Source organism: Aplidium turbinatum, chromosome 3 (genome assembly GCF_918807975.1).
Source record: "Aplidium turbinatum chromosome 3, kaAplTurb1.1, whole genome shotgun sequence".
Taxonomy (NCBI): Eukaryota; Metazoa; Chordata; class Ascidiacea; order Aplousobranchia; family Polyclinidae; genus Aplidium; species Aplidium turbinatum.
The window spans coordinates 45,929,881-45,948,619 of NC_137474.1; the positions used below are offsets into that span (position 1 = coordinate 45,929,881).

The 18,739-nt window shown below is 36.8% G+C and overlaps 1 protein-coding gene across 1 annotated transcript; it reads left to right on the plus strand.

Annotated features, from left to right (window-relative positions):
* The first annotated feature begins 8,389 nt into the window (after positions 1–8,389).
* On the plus strand, positions 8,390–13,063 carry LOC145766867 (uncharacterized). The gene is made up of 6 exons (XM_082578569.1): positions 8,390–8,542; positions 9,246–9,395; positions 9,607–9,682; positions 10,414–10,569; positions 11,086–11,252; positions 12,944–13,063. Exons 1-6 carry the CDS (start codon positions 8,390–8,392, stop codon positions 13,061–13,063), a joined length of 822 nt encoding a protein of 273 aa, XP_082434695.1.
* The last annotated feature ends 5,676 nt before the right edge of the window (positions 13,064–18,739 follow it).

Consider the following 18,739-nt stretch of genomic DNA (forward strand, 5'->3'; position numbering starts at 1 on the left):
GAAATGAGTGTGGCAATTTGTCTATTTGTTTCTTGAACAATAATGTTCAAAATGTTTAAAGAAAAAAATAGTTTCCATGCTTGCCGAGGAGTCTTGGCTTCTCCTCTAACACCAGTCGGGCCAGATATAATGTTAGCTCGGCCCCTTCTCCCATTGTGCACCGGCCTCGCATTAGACCAAGTAATGCTGACGCCGTCGTCTTGTCTGTTCTTTGGCTTTTCTACAAAAGTTGTATAAGACTTTAGTGTGTCGGGAAACTCAACATCATCGTATTTGTTCATGTCGAGAGAGGAATCTATGCTGTTCACTAGTCTTTTCGATGTTATAATCCGTCGTGGTGGTGCAAACTCCGGTTGAACATCGCCCATGGAAGGTAACTGGTCGTCAATCTCGATCGGAATGCGGAAGTTGGCGGAGAAGAATCTGCTTCTTCATCTGAATCGGAGTGCCATAAATCCTCCAAATCATGCGCCTGGCTTTAGTCGTTAGAATCCAGTAAAACATGTTGCAGTATATCTTCAGCACTGAATCCTTGCCTTGCCATGTTTTATTTAAAAGTGAAAACGAAGTAATATGTTTTCATAATGGCGTTGAAATACGAAAGAAAATGTATAATGAAACAAATTGTTAGTCACATACAAACTAGTTAGAAAAAACGTGTTACACATAATTATAGAAGTCAAGAATAAACCAAAACTTGCAATATAATAAATTGTCAGACCGTTGTCAAAAATTGTGAAGTTTTGCAATCAGAGGGCACTTTACATATTTACTGATGATGAAACTATATGAATATTATGGTTATCTATGGTGATTTAGATTAGCTTCTTGAGCAATGCTTTCACGTTTGTGATAAACTACACGTAGATGGGAAATCCAACAAGCCTTTGCACAATTTCGTCGTTTAGCGACGTAGATTCGACGAAAGCGGCATAATAATTAGTAGGCCTACCTGGTATCAATATTGGCTGTTCTTTGCATGTCGACTTGGCTGTTTTTTGCATGTCGACAAATCTTTGCATGTCGACTTGGGAATAAGTGTTTACAAGTATATTTGAGAAGTAATCAATAAAAAATCAACCAGGTTTGGTAACTACAAAAATTTATTGGTAGAGCTTTCGGCGCCGAAAGCTCTACCAATAAATCTTTGTAGTTACCAAACCTGGTTGATTTTTATTGATTATTATACGTTTGGTTGAATCCTCTCACATGGTTCCTACAATTATTTATGATTAGCAATTCCCATAACACCGAGAAGCCAGAACTGAGGTTAAGAGTCTGCAGAAACCTTTTATTACTAATATTTGAGAAGCTTTGCTAAAAACAGTCCACAACGTTGAATACAGTATGTCACGAGAAAGGAGAATGCAGTCAAAAGAAACAAGTTGATCACTTTCAATACTTATCTCACATTTTAGATCAAGTCTACTCCAAATGACGCTGACTCATTGCAATAACGTTGTATGCTTTGTTTGATTGAAAGGACATCATTGTCTGCGAAAAACAATTGTCGCGCTAGATGCATTGGCACCAAGTTTTATGTTTAGTTTTAAGCAATTTCAACCGCAAGCGACGGTAACTCATCGTATCAAAGTTGAAGCTTTTACTGTATCGACGTCGCTTATAAGCCATGGTGAGAACAAAAGGTCCACGCATACAACCAATTCCTTTCACGCTGTGAAACAGTTAGGATTAACGAGACATTGGCCAAATTAATTACTTTTATCCAGCTGGTGGGAAAATTTTGAACAATAGAATATGAAATATTTCAGAGGATGTGCTAAGAAATGCCTTATATCTCTCAATTTATGACCTTTATTCGCTCAAAATTTCAACTCAATAGAGGTGAATAAAAGTTAGGAAAAGTCAAGAAATGTCGTAGTCGCAGCCTCAGTGGTTTTAGAGATACAACTGTTGATATAACAAAGTTGAATTGACAGCCCCCCCCCCCAACCTTCCAAGGGTTAAAGTTTTTGAAAATGCCAGTGAAGACCGTAGCTGCAATGATGCAGATTATTAGTTTATCATTGCTAATTAGATGATTCCAATATGCACCAGTGGAGTTTGTCTTCTTCATCTGCTTGCGGATGTGGCGCAGAGGAACAAATTGTTGACCATGTCGTTTTAAAAATGTCCCATTTACAAGGCGCTTAATGAAATGCATGGCACAGCAGCACTGGACGAAGCTACATGTACCTGGCTTTCAATCCCCTATGCCCTCAAATTTGACCAATCCTGTCTCACACAAATAAGGTTAATAAAATAGTTCAGTGACGACTTGTTGTTCTGTCAAAAAATTAGAGTTTTTATGTTTTATGTCTTTACATTAATGGTGCGATACAGATCAACCCAGCCGCGTGGATGAAACACAAATCTATCGATGTGAATTCTTGCTATGCTCGACGGCCGAGAAACATTTTTCTACAATTGAACATAACGTTGATCACAACGGGAAAGACCTCCGCCACGGTCTTAGCCGGCACTACACCTGGCCTTAGAAAAAGAGAGCAGCGCATTACAACATTTTATTGCAAAAATCAATCAATTAATGGTGTGTTTTTCAGGAACAGTAGCCTACATGTTTAATATATGCAAGTTGCACACCGCAAAATTTGTACAAGTTTCCCATACTGATAGGGTGACAACGAGACAACCACACGATATAGTAGTCAATTGCCACCCTGCAAGCCTTGACGATTTTGTCATTTAAAAAACAAAAAAAATAACAGAAAATGCTACGTTCCCGTTCCCGAAGCGCAACCGGTTAAACACTGACTTTGTGCACGAAGGATCAGCAAGACCAAGAAACGATGGTTGCACTCGCGAGGGTGTGCGCTTGAGCGGCGTGCTTCAAACGCAGTTCTCTATTTAGCGACGTGAAAAAGTTTACAGACATAACGTAAACAAAAAATTACTAGCAACAAGCAAAAAAACAGAGATTGTTTAAATTTCCGACCAAACCTAATAAATGCATGTAAAATTGATAAGCTGATTTTCATGCCATATCAGATACGAGCAAAATATCGGCATTACATTATAACGACTGCGTTTTCTCGCTGCTACCTTTTCTAGACCTCTGCTATGTTCGGCATGTATTGTGTTTTTTTCGTTGTGATAGTCAGAAATGAAAACAAACTGAATTCTAATTCTAGCACATTCCTACTCCTCATTTGTAAACAAGCAAGCTGTCGTCAGGGTTACCAGATGTAAATTTGGCAAGGGGCCAACTGCACGTTCAAAAAGGGCCAAAAAAGAGCCAACTTCTAAAACAAAGGGCCAAAAATAGGGCCAACTCAATTTTCAAGTACTAAGAAGCAATTTCACTAAATTAGCAACACATTCTTAGCAATATAGCCACATATTTCACCTGTAAACAAAATAATTAAAGTAATACCTTAGTAAATAGTTACTGTGTACACAAAAATAAGGAAAATCGACAAACGTTATTATTTGAAATAGGAATCAATCAGCTAGTTTAACGTTATTTCCAGAAGTAGGACAGACATTGCAGCACTGAAACATAACATACCATACAGCATGTAAGATAATGCTTTTGGAGAGACACAATAATAACAAATAAACAATTTACAAAAAGTCATGCAGAGAATGTGATCCCAATAAATGCCACCGAGCAAGTTATCTAACAGTTAAATAAATATTTCCTCATTCAATTCACCATCATCCTCCCATTCGAGTTTACAGCATACACAATGTCTGTGGTAAGTTTTTCCCCAATTACCGTACTATTGTATTTCCTACCGCTCTCATATCCTGCTTTCTACTTCTTTGGCATCCTAGTCTTCCTGGATCAAGTCCAACAAACACAATAATAGTAACACTTTGAAAACGGCCAAACAAGGTCCAAAAAAAACTAAAGGGCTAAACTAAAATTTAAGGAACCAACTGGTTTTCAAAAAGGGCCAATAAGCCAACCCAAAATTGGAGAGCTAACAGGCTTTCAAAAGGCTAAATTTCTGAAATTGGCCCCAAAAAGGCCAACCTGGCAATCCTTCAACTCACTAGAAAAAGGTCATGCTGATGTCAGACTCGGTCAGAGCCGCGTATGAAAAGAAAACAGGATGAAAAATCAAAAAGTCAAGAGTTGCCAAAACAATACGTTTTGATTTCCATATTGCTGAAGCTTTAAAACAAAACATTCTAGGTAAGAGTTCTCAGTCTGCTCAAAAAGAGCCAACAAAGAGCCAACGGGCCAACCAAAAATTTGGGGGCCAAACAGCTTCAAAAAGAGCCAGATTTCTGAAAGTTGGCCCCAAACAGGCCAACCTGGCAACCCTGGCTGTCGTGCGAACATTTCTAGTTGGCTATACAGCGGTTGCAATCACGCGACTGTGCCTTTAACCCACGCCCGTTAGTTTTTTGTAGCTGAAGACAACTTGAGACAAAGCAGCATGTCAGAAGTTAAAGCAAAGCTTGGCACAATACTAAACAGCTTGAACAATTTATCATCTAAATTTGAGGCGATGAGTGAAAGGTTAGCTATTGGGGTTGATGTTCTGTAAGCACAATGGCCTGTTACGCAGTGCCAGAGCTGCTATTGTTTGCCTTTGGAGGAATAATTGTTTTAGCGCTTTGCTTCATTATTTATTAGTGTTTCTGCTTTAAGGAAAACGTTTTTCCCAACATGAGATTGTAAGAAAAAGCAACGCTTTTTGGTTTCATTTTGTTCAGTATCAGAATTCATCGGTTCAGTCTTTGCGTTAGATAGAATTCAGTGATAAGCTCCTTTTAACATTAATCTGGTGGACGTTTATTCAAAATCCAAGCAATGTTGTCAATAAACAATGATGGTGTCTGACTAGAAATTGTTTACTGACAAGGGATAGGAAAGTTAATTGCAAGTCACCTGACAAAAAACGTAGCCTTCCACAAGTCGTAATTAATTATAAATCATCATCATCATCTTTTCAGCCTGTAAGAGCCCACTGCAGAGCGTAAGTCTTCCCCTTTTCATGCCAATTTACATGATTATGTGCTAGTTGGTACCAATTGGTTGTATTGCATTGTTTGTCAATGTCGTCCCTCCATCTTACTTTTGGTTTTCCTTTCTTTCTTTTGGTTTCTCGTGGTGTCCATGTTGTTAATTTTTTAGTCCATCTATTGTCCTGATATCTTGCTATATGACCTGCCCAGGACCATTTTAGTTTCTTGATTGTGCTTAATATATCTCGTAATTTCGTTTGATTTCTGATCCATTCGGCAGTCTTTTTATCTCACCATGTTAAACCCATCATGATTCGTTTATGTGCTCTCTGCATAGTTCTTAGTTTAAGTGTTAATTTCTTTTTAAAATTCCAAGTTTCTGCACCATATGTAGCGGTTGGAAGGATGCATTGATCGTAGACTTGTTTCTTGAGAGAAAGAGGCAGTTTTGACTTAAATATCGAACTTGCTCTTCCGAAGGCTTGCCATCCAAGTGATATTCTTCTTTTGATTTCATCTTCTTTATTGGAGTTGGTTGTAATTTTTTGGCCAAGATACTGTATATATAGTGATCAACTTTTTCGATAGTCGCTCCGTCCAAAAGAATATTGCTGTCGATGTCTGCCAGTTTGTTAGACATAACTTTCGTTTTGTTAAAGTTCATATGGAGGCCAATCTTTTTGCTTTCTGTATTGAGTTCACTTAGCATTGTTTGTAGTTGTTTAGGTTGCTCAGATATAAGGATGATGTCATCAGCAAAACGTAAATGGTTTATGTATTCACCATCAATTTTGATTCCTTTTTCTTCCCAGTTAAGTTGTTTAAAAATTTCTTCTAAGGTTGCTGTAAAAAGTTTTGGAGATACTTTGTTTTATAAATACTTTGTCTTAAATTGAATTGTTTGACCAAAGGACGCTTTGGTATGTGTCTTGAGATAATATGTCAAGTATAATAATAATTGAATAAAAAAATAACAGTTAACCTCTCAAGTACATGTAGCTCCACACAGAGTGAAATTTACATGCCTTTTGACTCTTTTTTATTTCTTTAAAAGTATTATTGACTCAAAAAGAATGTCTAAAAAGACATTACGAAAAGTAACTACGGACAAAGGCCAGTGTTTCGATCTTCAGATCTCTTCAGCGTAGTAAAGTGAAAGTAGAAAGTTGTCTTGAAGCGTTGCTTGAGATGATGATTTGAAACTTGAGTGATTGTTGTGAGACAAGGAGACTGGATTTAAGTTTTAACTTTGGACCTCAGCGAAACGTAGTTTTACAGCCTATTAGAAGGTGTGATTTTTTTAAGAGAATTTGTGCTAAGAAATGGCAGGAATTTGTTAAAAATAAAAACTAGAAAAAAAGACAAGAATTTGCAACTGAGCTAGGACAAAACAATCATCTGAGATGGATCTAAAATACAAGAAATTAGTCGGACACCATCTGTTATTTTTTAGAGGTTAACTGTTATTTTTTTATTCACTTGTTGATTCATTCATATCAGTTTGTATCCTCTGGGGATCCTTCTCTTGTATCATGGGCCAATCCTATAGATGTTTGCTGGTACACCCCTTCATTTTCTTTGAATTTTAATACTTATATGTGCCGCTAGAATCTAATTTCTTGTATTTTAGATCCATCTCAGATGATTGTTTTGTCCTAGCTCAGTTGCAAATTCTTGTCTTTTTTTCTAGTTTTTATTTTTAACAAATTCCTGCCATTTCTTAGCACAAATTCTCTTAAAAAAATCACACCTTCTAATAGGCTGTAAAACTACGTTTCGCTGAGGTCCAACGTTAAAACTTAAATCCAGTCTCATTGTCTCACAGCAATCACTCAAGTTTCAAATCATCATCTCAAGCAACGCTTCAAGACAACTTTCTACTTTCACTTTACTACGCTGAAGAGATCTGAAGATCGAAACACTGGCCTTTGTCCGTAGTTACTTTTCGTAATGTCTTTTTAGACATTCTTTTTGAGTCAATAATACTTTTAAAGAAATAAAAAAGAGTCAAAAGGCATGTAAATTTCACTCTGTGTGGAGCTACATGTACTTGACTACATGTACTACATGTACTTTTTATTCACTTGTTGATTCATTCATATCAGTTTGTATCCTCTGGGGATCCTTCTCTTGTATCATGGGCCAATCCTATATAATAATAATGTGTGTGTTTTTTATATAACGCTGTATCCATCACAGAAATATATTGCTCTAACAAGTGTTCATATATTTCTATATAGTCTTTTATAAAATATAATCCTTATTTCGGTTTTAGTAGTTTCATAAATAAGTTCAATAAAACAAGGATTAGTTTAGCAGGAACACAACCAAAGACCTTAGGACAGTGCTTCTCAACCCCTGGGTCGCGACCCAAAACTGGGTCGCCGTTTCATTTGGCTGGGTCGCTGTAAGATGTGGTGGTAAAAGATAATGTCTCTTGAGCCTTGAGCAAAGTTAAAACTGCCTACCACTACTTTAGTTTTCGTAATTTCTACTATTCAAACTACGCCGCAGGTTTCACCCGACCAGTTTACCACACGCATTTTGCGGTGAAGTAGTACACAACAGTACACACTAGACTAATTTGGAAGAAGAATTTTTATTCTGCAAAGCTTTAGAAACAACAACACGAGGTCGAGGCGAAGATATCTTTGCTTTGGTCGCCTCATTTATGAATGAAAAGGGTTAGAGTGGATAAAATGCTCCAGTATTTGCAGTGATGGAGCTCCAGCTATGCTCGGATCCCGCAAAGGTTTTACTGCTCGGGTGAAAGAAATTAATCTTAATGTAGCCTACTCGTCAGTCACTGTTTCATCAAACCAAAGGAGAGAAATTGTCTTCAACCTGGAGATGACATGAGATTGGCACTGAGTAAGATAGCTCCAAATTTTGACAAGTTGTTGAAACAATACAAAGTCAAGGCTCATATTAATTAAATTCGACATTTTGTTGTTAAGTTTAATTGTGTTATATGAATTTTCTCATATTTTCATGCTTACAAAACGTAGTGCGAAACGTAGTTTTGGAAATAGGGTCGCCAAATCTTCGCTACTAATTTAACCTTAATTTTTGGGTCGCCACAAATAAAGGTTGAGAAGCACTGCCTTAGGACAAAGAAAAAACAAGTAGGCCCTAGTTATACCATATGTTAGCCTACGTAAGTCGTGTTCAAGTATAAAGCACTTCATCATCTGATTTGATGCCTGAAGTTAAGGCGAGAATCATTTAGAAATATTAGAAACATTGCAAGAAGTTACTTCATTGGCGGCTATATATTTCCATTATTGGTCGTTATTCTATGAAAAAATTCATAGAAAATCAAAATCATACAATTTGTTGAATCAGAACTTGATGTTGATTAGAGCTACGTGAATTTGATTGACTTGAGTAGCTTAAAAAAACCTGTGTGAATTTGCTTCCAGACATCGATTCTGACAATTGCTTGAGCATGCCATCTTGCGCTAATTTATGCGATGATGAAATTGAACAAAAAATTATAGAAACAAGAAAAGAAACCTTGGAAGCATTTATTCAAAGCAAGGAATTTAAAGAGCTAGAGGTTGATGACGTTTCAAAAGAATTGCAGATCATTGGAAAGCAGGTGAATCTTTGATTAATTATCCCTGTGCTGCATTTCAAAAATTTGTTAAAAAAAGATATTTCATTTGTTTTTAATCAAATTTTGCGCTGAATTCAAAAATGCAATAAGTGTTTTCCAATCAGCTTAATTTATTTCTTTATAATAATAACAACATTAATGTGGGGCAACTTCTTCAGTGCAAACTATGCTCCTAGGCGCTGTGCATGACGATGGTGAGTAAATAATATGGTACACCACATTTGTAACTATGCTACTTTTGACCGTCATGCACAAAGTAACTAATATCTGTAGTAAAGTACCTGCAGCTAATAAGGCCGGCCAGTAATAAGGCCCACCCCCGAGCATATCTTAAGGCAAGCAAACGTTTTAGAAATTTCGATATCAGTTATTATTTTTGTTTCGCCATCGATATTTTTTTGGCTATACCATAACGAAATGCATGTTCACTGAACTCGATTACACAAAACTCATTTGGAAGTTGCGTTGGTAAAGAACAATAGAGAATTGCACATTAATTGAAGCCCTGATAAAAATAAAGCTCAGTTTTTGAAGAGCACAAAATTCACAGAAGTCTTCTAACAACACACGTTTCCTAAAAGATTACATGTTTATTCTCGGGTTTGAAAGAGACGAATGACCATGTGTCGCCTTTGGATCCGCTATTGTCTCCAATCAACATAGTGGAGACATATTTGAATTGCAGATGTCGTCAGGAGAGGTCGCTTTTCACGCAATGGTTGGATGGATTAACCACAGCCCCAATACTCGCCAAAAAGAACTGATGAAGCTTTTCAACTTGATAAATATTGATGAGCTGCCTTTGGATTTTCTGAACAATGTTGTTGCTAAAGAAGTAAGTTTGCTCTTTCCGAGTTGTACGATCACGTGTGACGTAACTAATGATCAACAACTGAATGATTACATCATCACTAAATACAATCAAAACCCATCAATATTTTGCATTAAGATTCCTGATAAGGCTGCATGGTAGACATGTTGGTTAGAAAATGTTTTGATTTCTGCAATATTATTCTTTTACTGTTATTCTTTATATTTGTTTCCAGAATTTGATAACAAACTCGAACGAATGCTTGAACTCGCTCTTGCTATCTACAACTTCCTCTGACAGAAGAATGGAAAGTAATCATTTTATTGTTCATATAAAAATTATAACAACCGGTTCTTTGTAAAAAGCAATTATATTATTGTGAAATTACATTGTTATTGCGTTTCCTTTATTATCTTTGTAATTCTGTTACTTTGCTTGCGGCTGCTTAAGGCTCTAGTGCTGATAGATCCGAGATCGATTCCAGGTCTGGTCAAACAGAAGACTTTAAAACCAGTGCCGATTTTTGTTCTTTCTTGCATAACGCAGTGAGCATATGTGGACTGTGGAGACATCCTAAATATGATACAAAAATCAAAAATGTGCACTGTCTCAAAAACAGTAACATCTGTAGAGCAACAGATAACAACCATGACATTATTATTTTTATGACGCACTGGTTAGCATAGCATGCTGTGGAGTGTGAGCGCATCTTTTATTAATTACTTCATTTTATGTTCTAAAAAGTATGCTTATAACAGTTTAATAAAGTTAACACAAGTAGATGTGTTCTCTATCACCTGCATCTTATGGGAAATTTTGGCTGCTTCAACTCATTTCACACATTTGGTGCTTGATGTGTTTAAATTTTAGATACAATCCCAGTTTTATTGCGACATTTTTTTAAATTAGTCTGATGATGATGAATGACTGAGTTCAACAATACGACATTGTTGGTTTAATTGATAATTCAAATTTCATCATTGTTGACATGCACGAGGAATGCCACAAATAACAATACATCTTTGTTGTGATTGTCACTCAGGTTTTTTTGGGAATGTTAGAATAAAAAGTGCAAGTATCTTATCCGTCACAGCTTCTTCTACGCGATCATCTGAATGTGCTGCTCACTATGGCTATTTGCATCTCCAGTCCGAACGTTATCGGAGTTCTGATTGTAACTGCTGGATTCCCGAGTTGGGTTAGTTGTTGATACGTCATGTATTTGTGCCTACACATTTCGGTAACGATGCTTCTATGTCCTGTTTATTAAGTAATAAATGCCGCAACTAGCCGAAGCTAGATGATTGCAACCAAGCAAACAGTTCTAGCAAGGAGAACAAATATCTAGCAAGGTAAACCAATTATTCTAAAAGTCTTTGCAAAATCAAAAGTCACAAGGTGTCATGAATGTGCAGCTCTAAAAATTTGCCAGTAGCCTACTGATGTTTTTAGTATTTTTAATATTGCTTTTCCATAGGTTTGCATAGGCGCAGTTTTTTTATCATAAACAGTTTTATAATTTAAACACGAAATAAATTGTTGCACGTTTTACGAAGTTGTCAAAATTATTGTGTTCCCGAAATATAAGTTTTTAGACGAAGTACATTCAGATTTTCAATATCAGTTACAGAATAACGGAATTCTGGAAATTTTTTTAATACTTAATTAAACTTTTGTTTCATTTTGCAACAGAATAAATTACTGTTTCCTACAGCAAAAGCTGGAGAATACATCCAGATCCAGTTGGAAAGTCCTACTCGTGTTATTGGTGTTGTAACTCAAGGAAATCTTGAAGGGTCTGCTTATACGACAACCTTCACTATTGCCTATGGCGACGCAACAGACAACATGCAAACTATTGCACAAGATGGATCAGATAAGGTAAGGCTACTTCACTTAACATTGTGCACTGACAGTAGTCTTTATATGCATTAAGTACAACACTGGCCAACAAAATAAAAAAATTTTAAACTTACTGTCGGTGAAAGATGTTTTGAGGTATTTCTAGGCTCCGGATTCCGAAAATGAACTTATTTTATCGAATTGGGTTAGTTTTTAAGTTCTTGAAGATTTTTATTATAACGGCGGACAAACAAAACACAGAAATGGGAACGTCCACGCAATGATCGCCTTGCAAACTCCATGTGAGCATGATATCTCAACTAGAGAAGTATCGATTGTCATGATGATTCAGCGGCTCTGTTTACGTCATAGCAATCTGAACTTCTTAGCCTTAATTTTGTCTTGGCCCTAGAAACTGGTTTTAGTGCAATGTTTGCATACTTTGTAAAGAACCCAGGACTTATCTTAATCTGCCAGTTTTATGTCAAAGCATTAAGATTGGTAACCTCGTTTAATGAATTCACTCAAAAAGTGCCTTTCCTTTGTCACTTGTCACAGTTGCAGTAAAATGCATCTGGATTGATGAATTGTAAGGACAGCATCCTATTTGTTAAAGGCATGTTTTATTAGCCTATATCATATATATGAGCCTATGCGTAGATCAGAAAAAATTCCTTGCAGCAGTGAGTAGACATTGGTCTAAGCTTAGAATAGAATTTGTAAATTAGAAGCTTTTGGGAAACGGTTTCAAAAGTACTTTTATTGTCGAATATCTCAAATTAGAGCCTATTCTAAAAAAACTAAGTGCATTTTCGGAATCATAAGGTAGTGGTGCTAGTCCAGTTTTAATCCGGTTATGTTCCTGTTACCGAGGGTGACCGAATTCACTTTCAAGTTTCGCAATTGCCTTCACAAACTACCTCCACATTAATATGTCTAGTCTAGCGCGTTCTCTTGCCAAACTCACCTTGCTGCTTTCCTCATCAGCTTGCCTTTTCTACGTTTTCTTGGGTCTTCCTTGTTTTCTACGACCCTCCACTCGCAACTCCAGTGCTCTTGTCAAAACATCATCTTTATACCTTCTCAAAACATGCCATGCCCATACCAGTACCACCTCATTCCATTTGCCTTCGCCAACTTATCAACATTTTCATTCAACCCAAGCAAGTTCATAAGTTCTTCGGTATTCCTTTTATCTATCAGCTTCACACCACACATTGCCCTCACCATCGCTCTCTCAGTTCATACTAAAATCGCCAATTCGTTTTCCTGTAAGCACCATGTCTCATTTCCGTTCAGCATTGCAGATCTCGTGCAACTAGTATAAATTCTTTCTCTCATTTTAACGCAAATTGTCTACCACATAAAAACTCTCGACACTCTCTGAATTTCACCCAACCAAATCGTACTCTTGCAGTCACTGCCAGGCCCTTATTTAGAGGGAGGCAGAGGAGGCAGGCACCCCCAGACTTTTGAAGGCCCCCCCCCCCCTACGTGGAAAAAATGTGATTTTGTGCTTTTTTTTTCTTTTAGCCTTCGAAGTTTCTGCAAAATGCTATGAAGTGCTGGATTAATGCTACTGTAGACGTAGAGGTGGTTTTTCGCGCCGTAGGCGCGAAAAAATCCGGCCTTGGTCACTGCCGCTTCACAACCACCACTGGCATTTTGTCTATCTCCTAGGTAGCAAAAGGCATTCACTGATTTAACTTCGTCATTCATCTTTTCAACAGGGCCAACCATTCTTTCTTCAATCTTCTTGCATCATTCACATTCAAAACCATCTCCGGATCTGCATGTCACTTATTTCATCTTCGCACATCTTCAATGCACTAACTTCCTGCATTTCGTAGCTTTTTTTCCACATTTGCCACAAGGGTCGATTTTGCTCATTGTGGCTTCCGCTTCCGTTCCACATATAAAAATCTTTGTCTTTTTGATGTTGATATCTCGTCCAGCTTCACTACAGATCTTATTTTTTCTCCAACACTCTTTCCACTACCTTCATTGCATGCTCCAACAGTTTTACTCCCCTGCATGACCTACAATCCATTACATCAACCTTTCCCATAAAGATCCACGCTTGTTTTCCATTCATTTGGCATTTCTTTTCCGTCTGACACACGTTGGCTGATTTCCTGCATTGCTTTCAATCCTGTCTCACCACTTGCACGTATCATTTCCACCGTGACTTCAGGTAGTCCAGGAGCCTTCCCCGATTTCATTTTCTTGATTGCTTGCGTCACCTCCTTTCGAGTTATTCTTTTCAATGGACCTGCTACCACGCGGCTTCCACATTTTGATCCCAATCGTTTTTCTTGTTCCTGATCACCTCCATATGTACTTTCCAAATTCTTCCACAATCTTCCTCACTGAAACCAAGTTTTATCGTTTTTATTAAAACCAATCCTTCCTTTAAGAAATCGTCCACTATCCATGTCTTTCCAATCCCGTTATAGAACCTTTATAAACTTATATACTTCGTTGGGACGTTTTATAATTTGGTCAATTCCTGCTCAGCTTCTTCATATCTTTTGCAACTATTCTTTTTGCCTGATTTTTTAATTGCTTGTACTTGAGCTTAGTTACTTCTAATCTATTTCTGCACCAATCCTTGTATGCGATTTTTTTCGCCAACTACTTCCCTCACCTCTTCATTCCACCACCACGTATCTCTTCAATCCATCCTGCCTTTTGTTTTTCCACAAATTTCATCCCAAGCTTGCAAAATTCAATTCTTGAAGGATCCATATAAATCAGTCACATTTTTGTAAACAATACTTTCAACTTTCTTTTTAAACCTTTCTCTTGTGTCGTCATCTTCTAACTTCTAAACTTTTCTTTTGATCACGCTTTTTTTCATTTACAATTTTCTTCAGACCTTTCTTGTCCAAATCGATAACCACCAACTTATGTTGAAGTTTGCATGGTATCGCTTTCACATCTTTGATCACTTTTTTGTTTTTTCTGCATACCAACCCAAAGTCAATTTCAAAGTCAAAAGTGAAAGTCATCAGAATTGAAATATTCTATTACCACTCAACTTTTGTGTCAATTTTTTTGTTGGCTTGTGTAACGTACAATGCTGCCTTATCCTTATAAGTTCTTTACTTGGTGCTTTCTTAGTGGCTTTGCTGTGTGAAATGTGTGTGGCATGGTTATGGAATATCTGTTTTTAATGATATTATTTATCGTATATGATTTGCATCTGGTTACTAGTTTCTAGCACTAGTTGCAACGTTCATCTGATGAAAGTGAAAGTAAAAGCAAAGATAAACAGTTTGTCGTTGTTTTTACTTTCACTTTCATCAGATGAACGTTGCAACTAGTGCTAGAAACGATAATTGTCATGATGAACACCCAAACCTTTCAGTATTAAGTCTAGTTACTAGGTCACCTTTGCTGTCATTACCTACTCTATTTTATGAACATTTACAGGTATTTCAAGGCAACACATCCGCGCATTCTTCTCTCATCAACATCTTTCCTAAACCGATTACAGCCAGATGTTTCCGCTTGATTGTTCAGTCGTTTTATTTCTACCCGGCCATAAAAATGGAATTATTTATTCGTGCATAAATTATTGCATTCCAATAAAACACCTATTCGTTGAAACTTTATATTGATTCTACATAAAAATGAGCTCTTTAAAAATCGTGTGAATCCATCCTTCCAACCGTAACAATCGTAACACATAGCGCAGTAACTTAGAACTTTACAAAAGATTAACTTTTAATCTAAGATATGTTACAAAGCACATGAGCTGATACTGAAGCGTCTAACATGGCCAGAAATACAAAAACTGCTGAATGGTTTCAAAATGAAACAGAATTGCGGGATAGAGTAGTAGGTAACTATAGGTAACGATAGAGTAGTAGCAAGTAGAGTAACCATCAAAATCAGACAGTTTATCTGCTCTGATTTGTAGGTTCATCTAACACAAAAACCACTTGGATGCTTTAGGAAAGCAGAAAAGGAAAGGAAAGTATATGCAACAACCAACTGCTATAAAAACATACCGTACAATCGATTGGATTGAACAGAAAAGTAAAAGGCTTGAGCAGTGAGCTATCATAAACTAGAAATTATCAAAAGAAAAGTAACCGATACGGCAGGGTTTGGTTATTAACTTGACATGATACCAGAAACGTCCAATCTTGTTTCACTGAGAGTTACAATCAAGACCCCAAAATCCTGGTCATTTTCTCAAGACTCGATACTCTCTTCTCCAGTAGTGAAATTAACCAGTGCCGGTCTTTGGGGTGTGCGAACCGTGCGATCGCACAGGGCCCGCAAATTAGGGGGCCCGCAATTTACTCAGAAAATGCAGTAATTTTTGTCATGTCTAATGGAAAAAATTCAATTCGATTCCCAAGCAAGTACCGGTATCCTTGAAGTCAGTTGCGGCTTTAGGGTGAGGCAAGTGCTGAAATTGTCGCGTCGGGCCACCTTTACATGCTTTTAGGCCCCCATGACATTTCACCATGTGCCAAATAGTTAACATGGCAGTGTGACAACAGAATTTCGTTTTGTGATAATTGCATTTAAATAGAATACATGTTAGTTTCTATACAATAACCATTGTTATTATGCCATATATATATATGATGTGTAGTTTTAAAACTAATCATTTAAAGGGCCCGGATTTTTAAAACGCCATGTATCAAATCACTTAATATTCTATGAATTCAGGAAACTTCACTCTTGTGAAAATTTAAATGCATGTTACTTCCAGTATTAAACTATCATTATTATGCCCTATGCATGTAATTTTTAAAATCTAATATTGAGGGGCCCAGGTTTTTTCAAAACGCCATGTAGGCTACCAAATGTTTAACATTGCTCAGTGACAACAGAAACCAAAATTTTCAACCTTGTGGCAACTGTGTTTAGATACATGTTACTTCCAGTACGGTACTAAAATGTCATTGTTATTCCATGGGTTGAAAAATAACATTTAAGGGGCCCGGATCTTTTCAAATTGTTTCAAGTTGATTACTCTGTAGTACCCAACCTAAACAATTTTTAAATCTTAATATAGGCTACTTGTTATTGTATTTAGATACGTACAGTTTGTGCAGTACGCTACAATGTACACTTATTCATTGCTTGGATTTTTTTCACTGAATAGTAATATAATCAGGACTGTGATTGATTGATTGATGATATATGAAGACACTGCTCTAGTTGCAACATTTGGGAGATGTTACTTGAATTGCTGCCTCATAAGCAAGAAGAAGATTGATGATATACCAATGTAATTTTTGTACCAGCAAAGGTTGTTTAACTCAATAATATAGTACCATTAGTGATTTATCCATTAGCTATACCTAATCATTGTAAAAGTGGAGCAAAGAAAAAAAGGATTTAAAAAAAGAGTTGTTGAGCAATTATACAAAGCATTCTTCAATTTCTAAGTTTTTAAAATATACTAGTTGCAGTAAATGCAGTAATGACACCAGTGAGTCTACTTCTTTGACAACATCTTAAATGATGTCACTACTGGTGGTAACAGATTAATTCCACTAAATTCTGAGGTCAGCTTTGCCTTATTCAAACTCCAGCTGCTTGCAATGATGTTAGATCAATAGCAGAAATGCTCGATTTCCTCTAAATGTGATGTGCTGGCTAATTTTTACCCAAATGACCTAAACGCCAAGTCTTTGCTCGAAGAGCTAGTGTGCGTACAAAATGTCTATTCAGTTAAATTTGGTGTTGATGATAAGAAATCCCAGATAAATATTTTCTCAAACGGCCCTGGCCATAGCATTTTTGCATGTATATATTTTACATCATTCACTATATAGCCCTAATGAACTACATGGCATGCTTAGTGTGCGCTATACCATAAGCTTAAAATTGTTTTACAACATGTCTTTACTCTGAGCTACTAGATGTGGCATGCAAATAGCAAGTGCAGTGGTTTTCATTTTTTTATTATGTTATATATGATACTTCATATTTAACTTATTGAGATATACATCTCAATGTGCTTTTTTCCTTGGATTGAGTAGCTGTATTTATTTTTCAATATGTTTGTATAACATGACTGAGGTATTTCACCGCAAAGTATTAAGATGCATGATTGCATGGTTTACGTACTTGATGCATGATGTCTTCAATAATAACACCTTCACTCGTCTTCAAAATTTCCCCTTGTTGTCTTGCCTGTTGTGGCTTAGTTTCATGTACGAATCCATTTCTAGCCTGCTTGATTATGTTTTAACTTGCATTTGCAGGAATGAGGCAAACAATTTAATTAAATGCTGTTCTGCCACTGTATAGAAACTGACTCTGACAGAGAATATTGCCCATCTTCAGTTGCAGGGTTACTTTGAGTTTGGCAGCCAGCAGTTTTAGTAAAAACTTTTTCTGAAGTGAACCTGCTGGACATTTTGCAAGCATTTCAAACAACTTCAATCTAGGTACCTACTTCTGAGTTCAGATGGATTCCGACCAATTTAAGCATAATAAGGAGTCCTTGCTGGTTGCTGCACAGGTACATTTGGTTGGGTTTGTTTCTTTTGCATTGTTATATTTCATGCTTAAATATTCCCATAAAACAATATGCACACATTTCATGAAAGTTGAGCATTGTGTTTTTGATGTATTTTCATTCATGCTTTGTATGCATATTTATGCAACCAAGTAAAAGTAAACCGATTTTCTTAAAATCAAATTGGATCAGTAGCGTAGCCAAGTGAGAGTTTGGGAGTTACACCTCCCCCCCCCCCCCCCCCTTGGAACGCGTGTGATGTCACGATTTTGAAAATTATGCTTTCAGTCTTTTGTGCTTTCTAATCAACACTAAATTAGTATGGTATAGGATCTTAATGCTCTACAGCTGTTTAGTATCCATAGTAGTCTGCAGCTAACTCGTACAGTCCATGGAAACACTGCAATATCCACAGCTGTGAAAAATTGCACTGATCTTTTATATATAGCTGATTACAGTGGTTCGTTATACAAAACTTGAATATATCAGAAATGAAGTAAGTTCACTGTCTTAAAGCCTTTTGTCTGATACTCATCGAGATGTATGGCGTCTGTTTACATTTTCTAAACTTTGGGTGAACTTTAAAGCATAAAACTTGGTGGCTTACCGGAATAAGATTGTTTTTTGATCAACCAAGGACAAAATTAATCAATAATAAAACTGTAATAATCTGGCAAAAAAGCAATCAACCTATGTCTCTAAAACAAAATTTGCCTAATTTTAAATGAAACTACATTAAAAGAGCTAGTTACCAAACCTTCAAATATCTCAGCCAGGAATTAGCAACAAGAAAACATAGAGACTTAGCTTTATTTCTGAAAAATGCCGAAGAAAACATGATCTTATCCTTTCGCTATGCCACCAGACAGCACCATTTTACAGTAATATTCATACCCAAATTTTTGTTGAACATGCTCTCAGAATGCACCAAATTCAAAGTAATTTTTCAAAATTTTCTGGGGGAGGCCCCCCAGACCCCCCGCCGCTGGGTGTCGCCTTCGGCGAGCACGTCGTCAGGCTTCGCCTGCCGGCC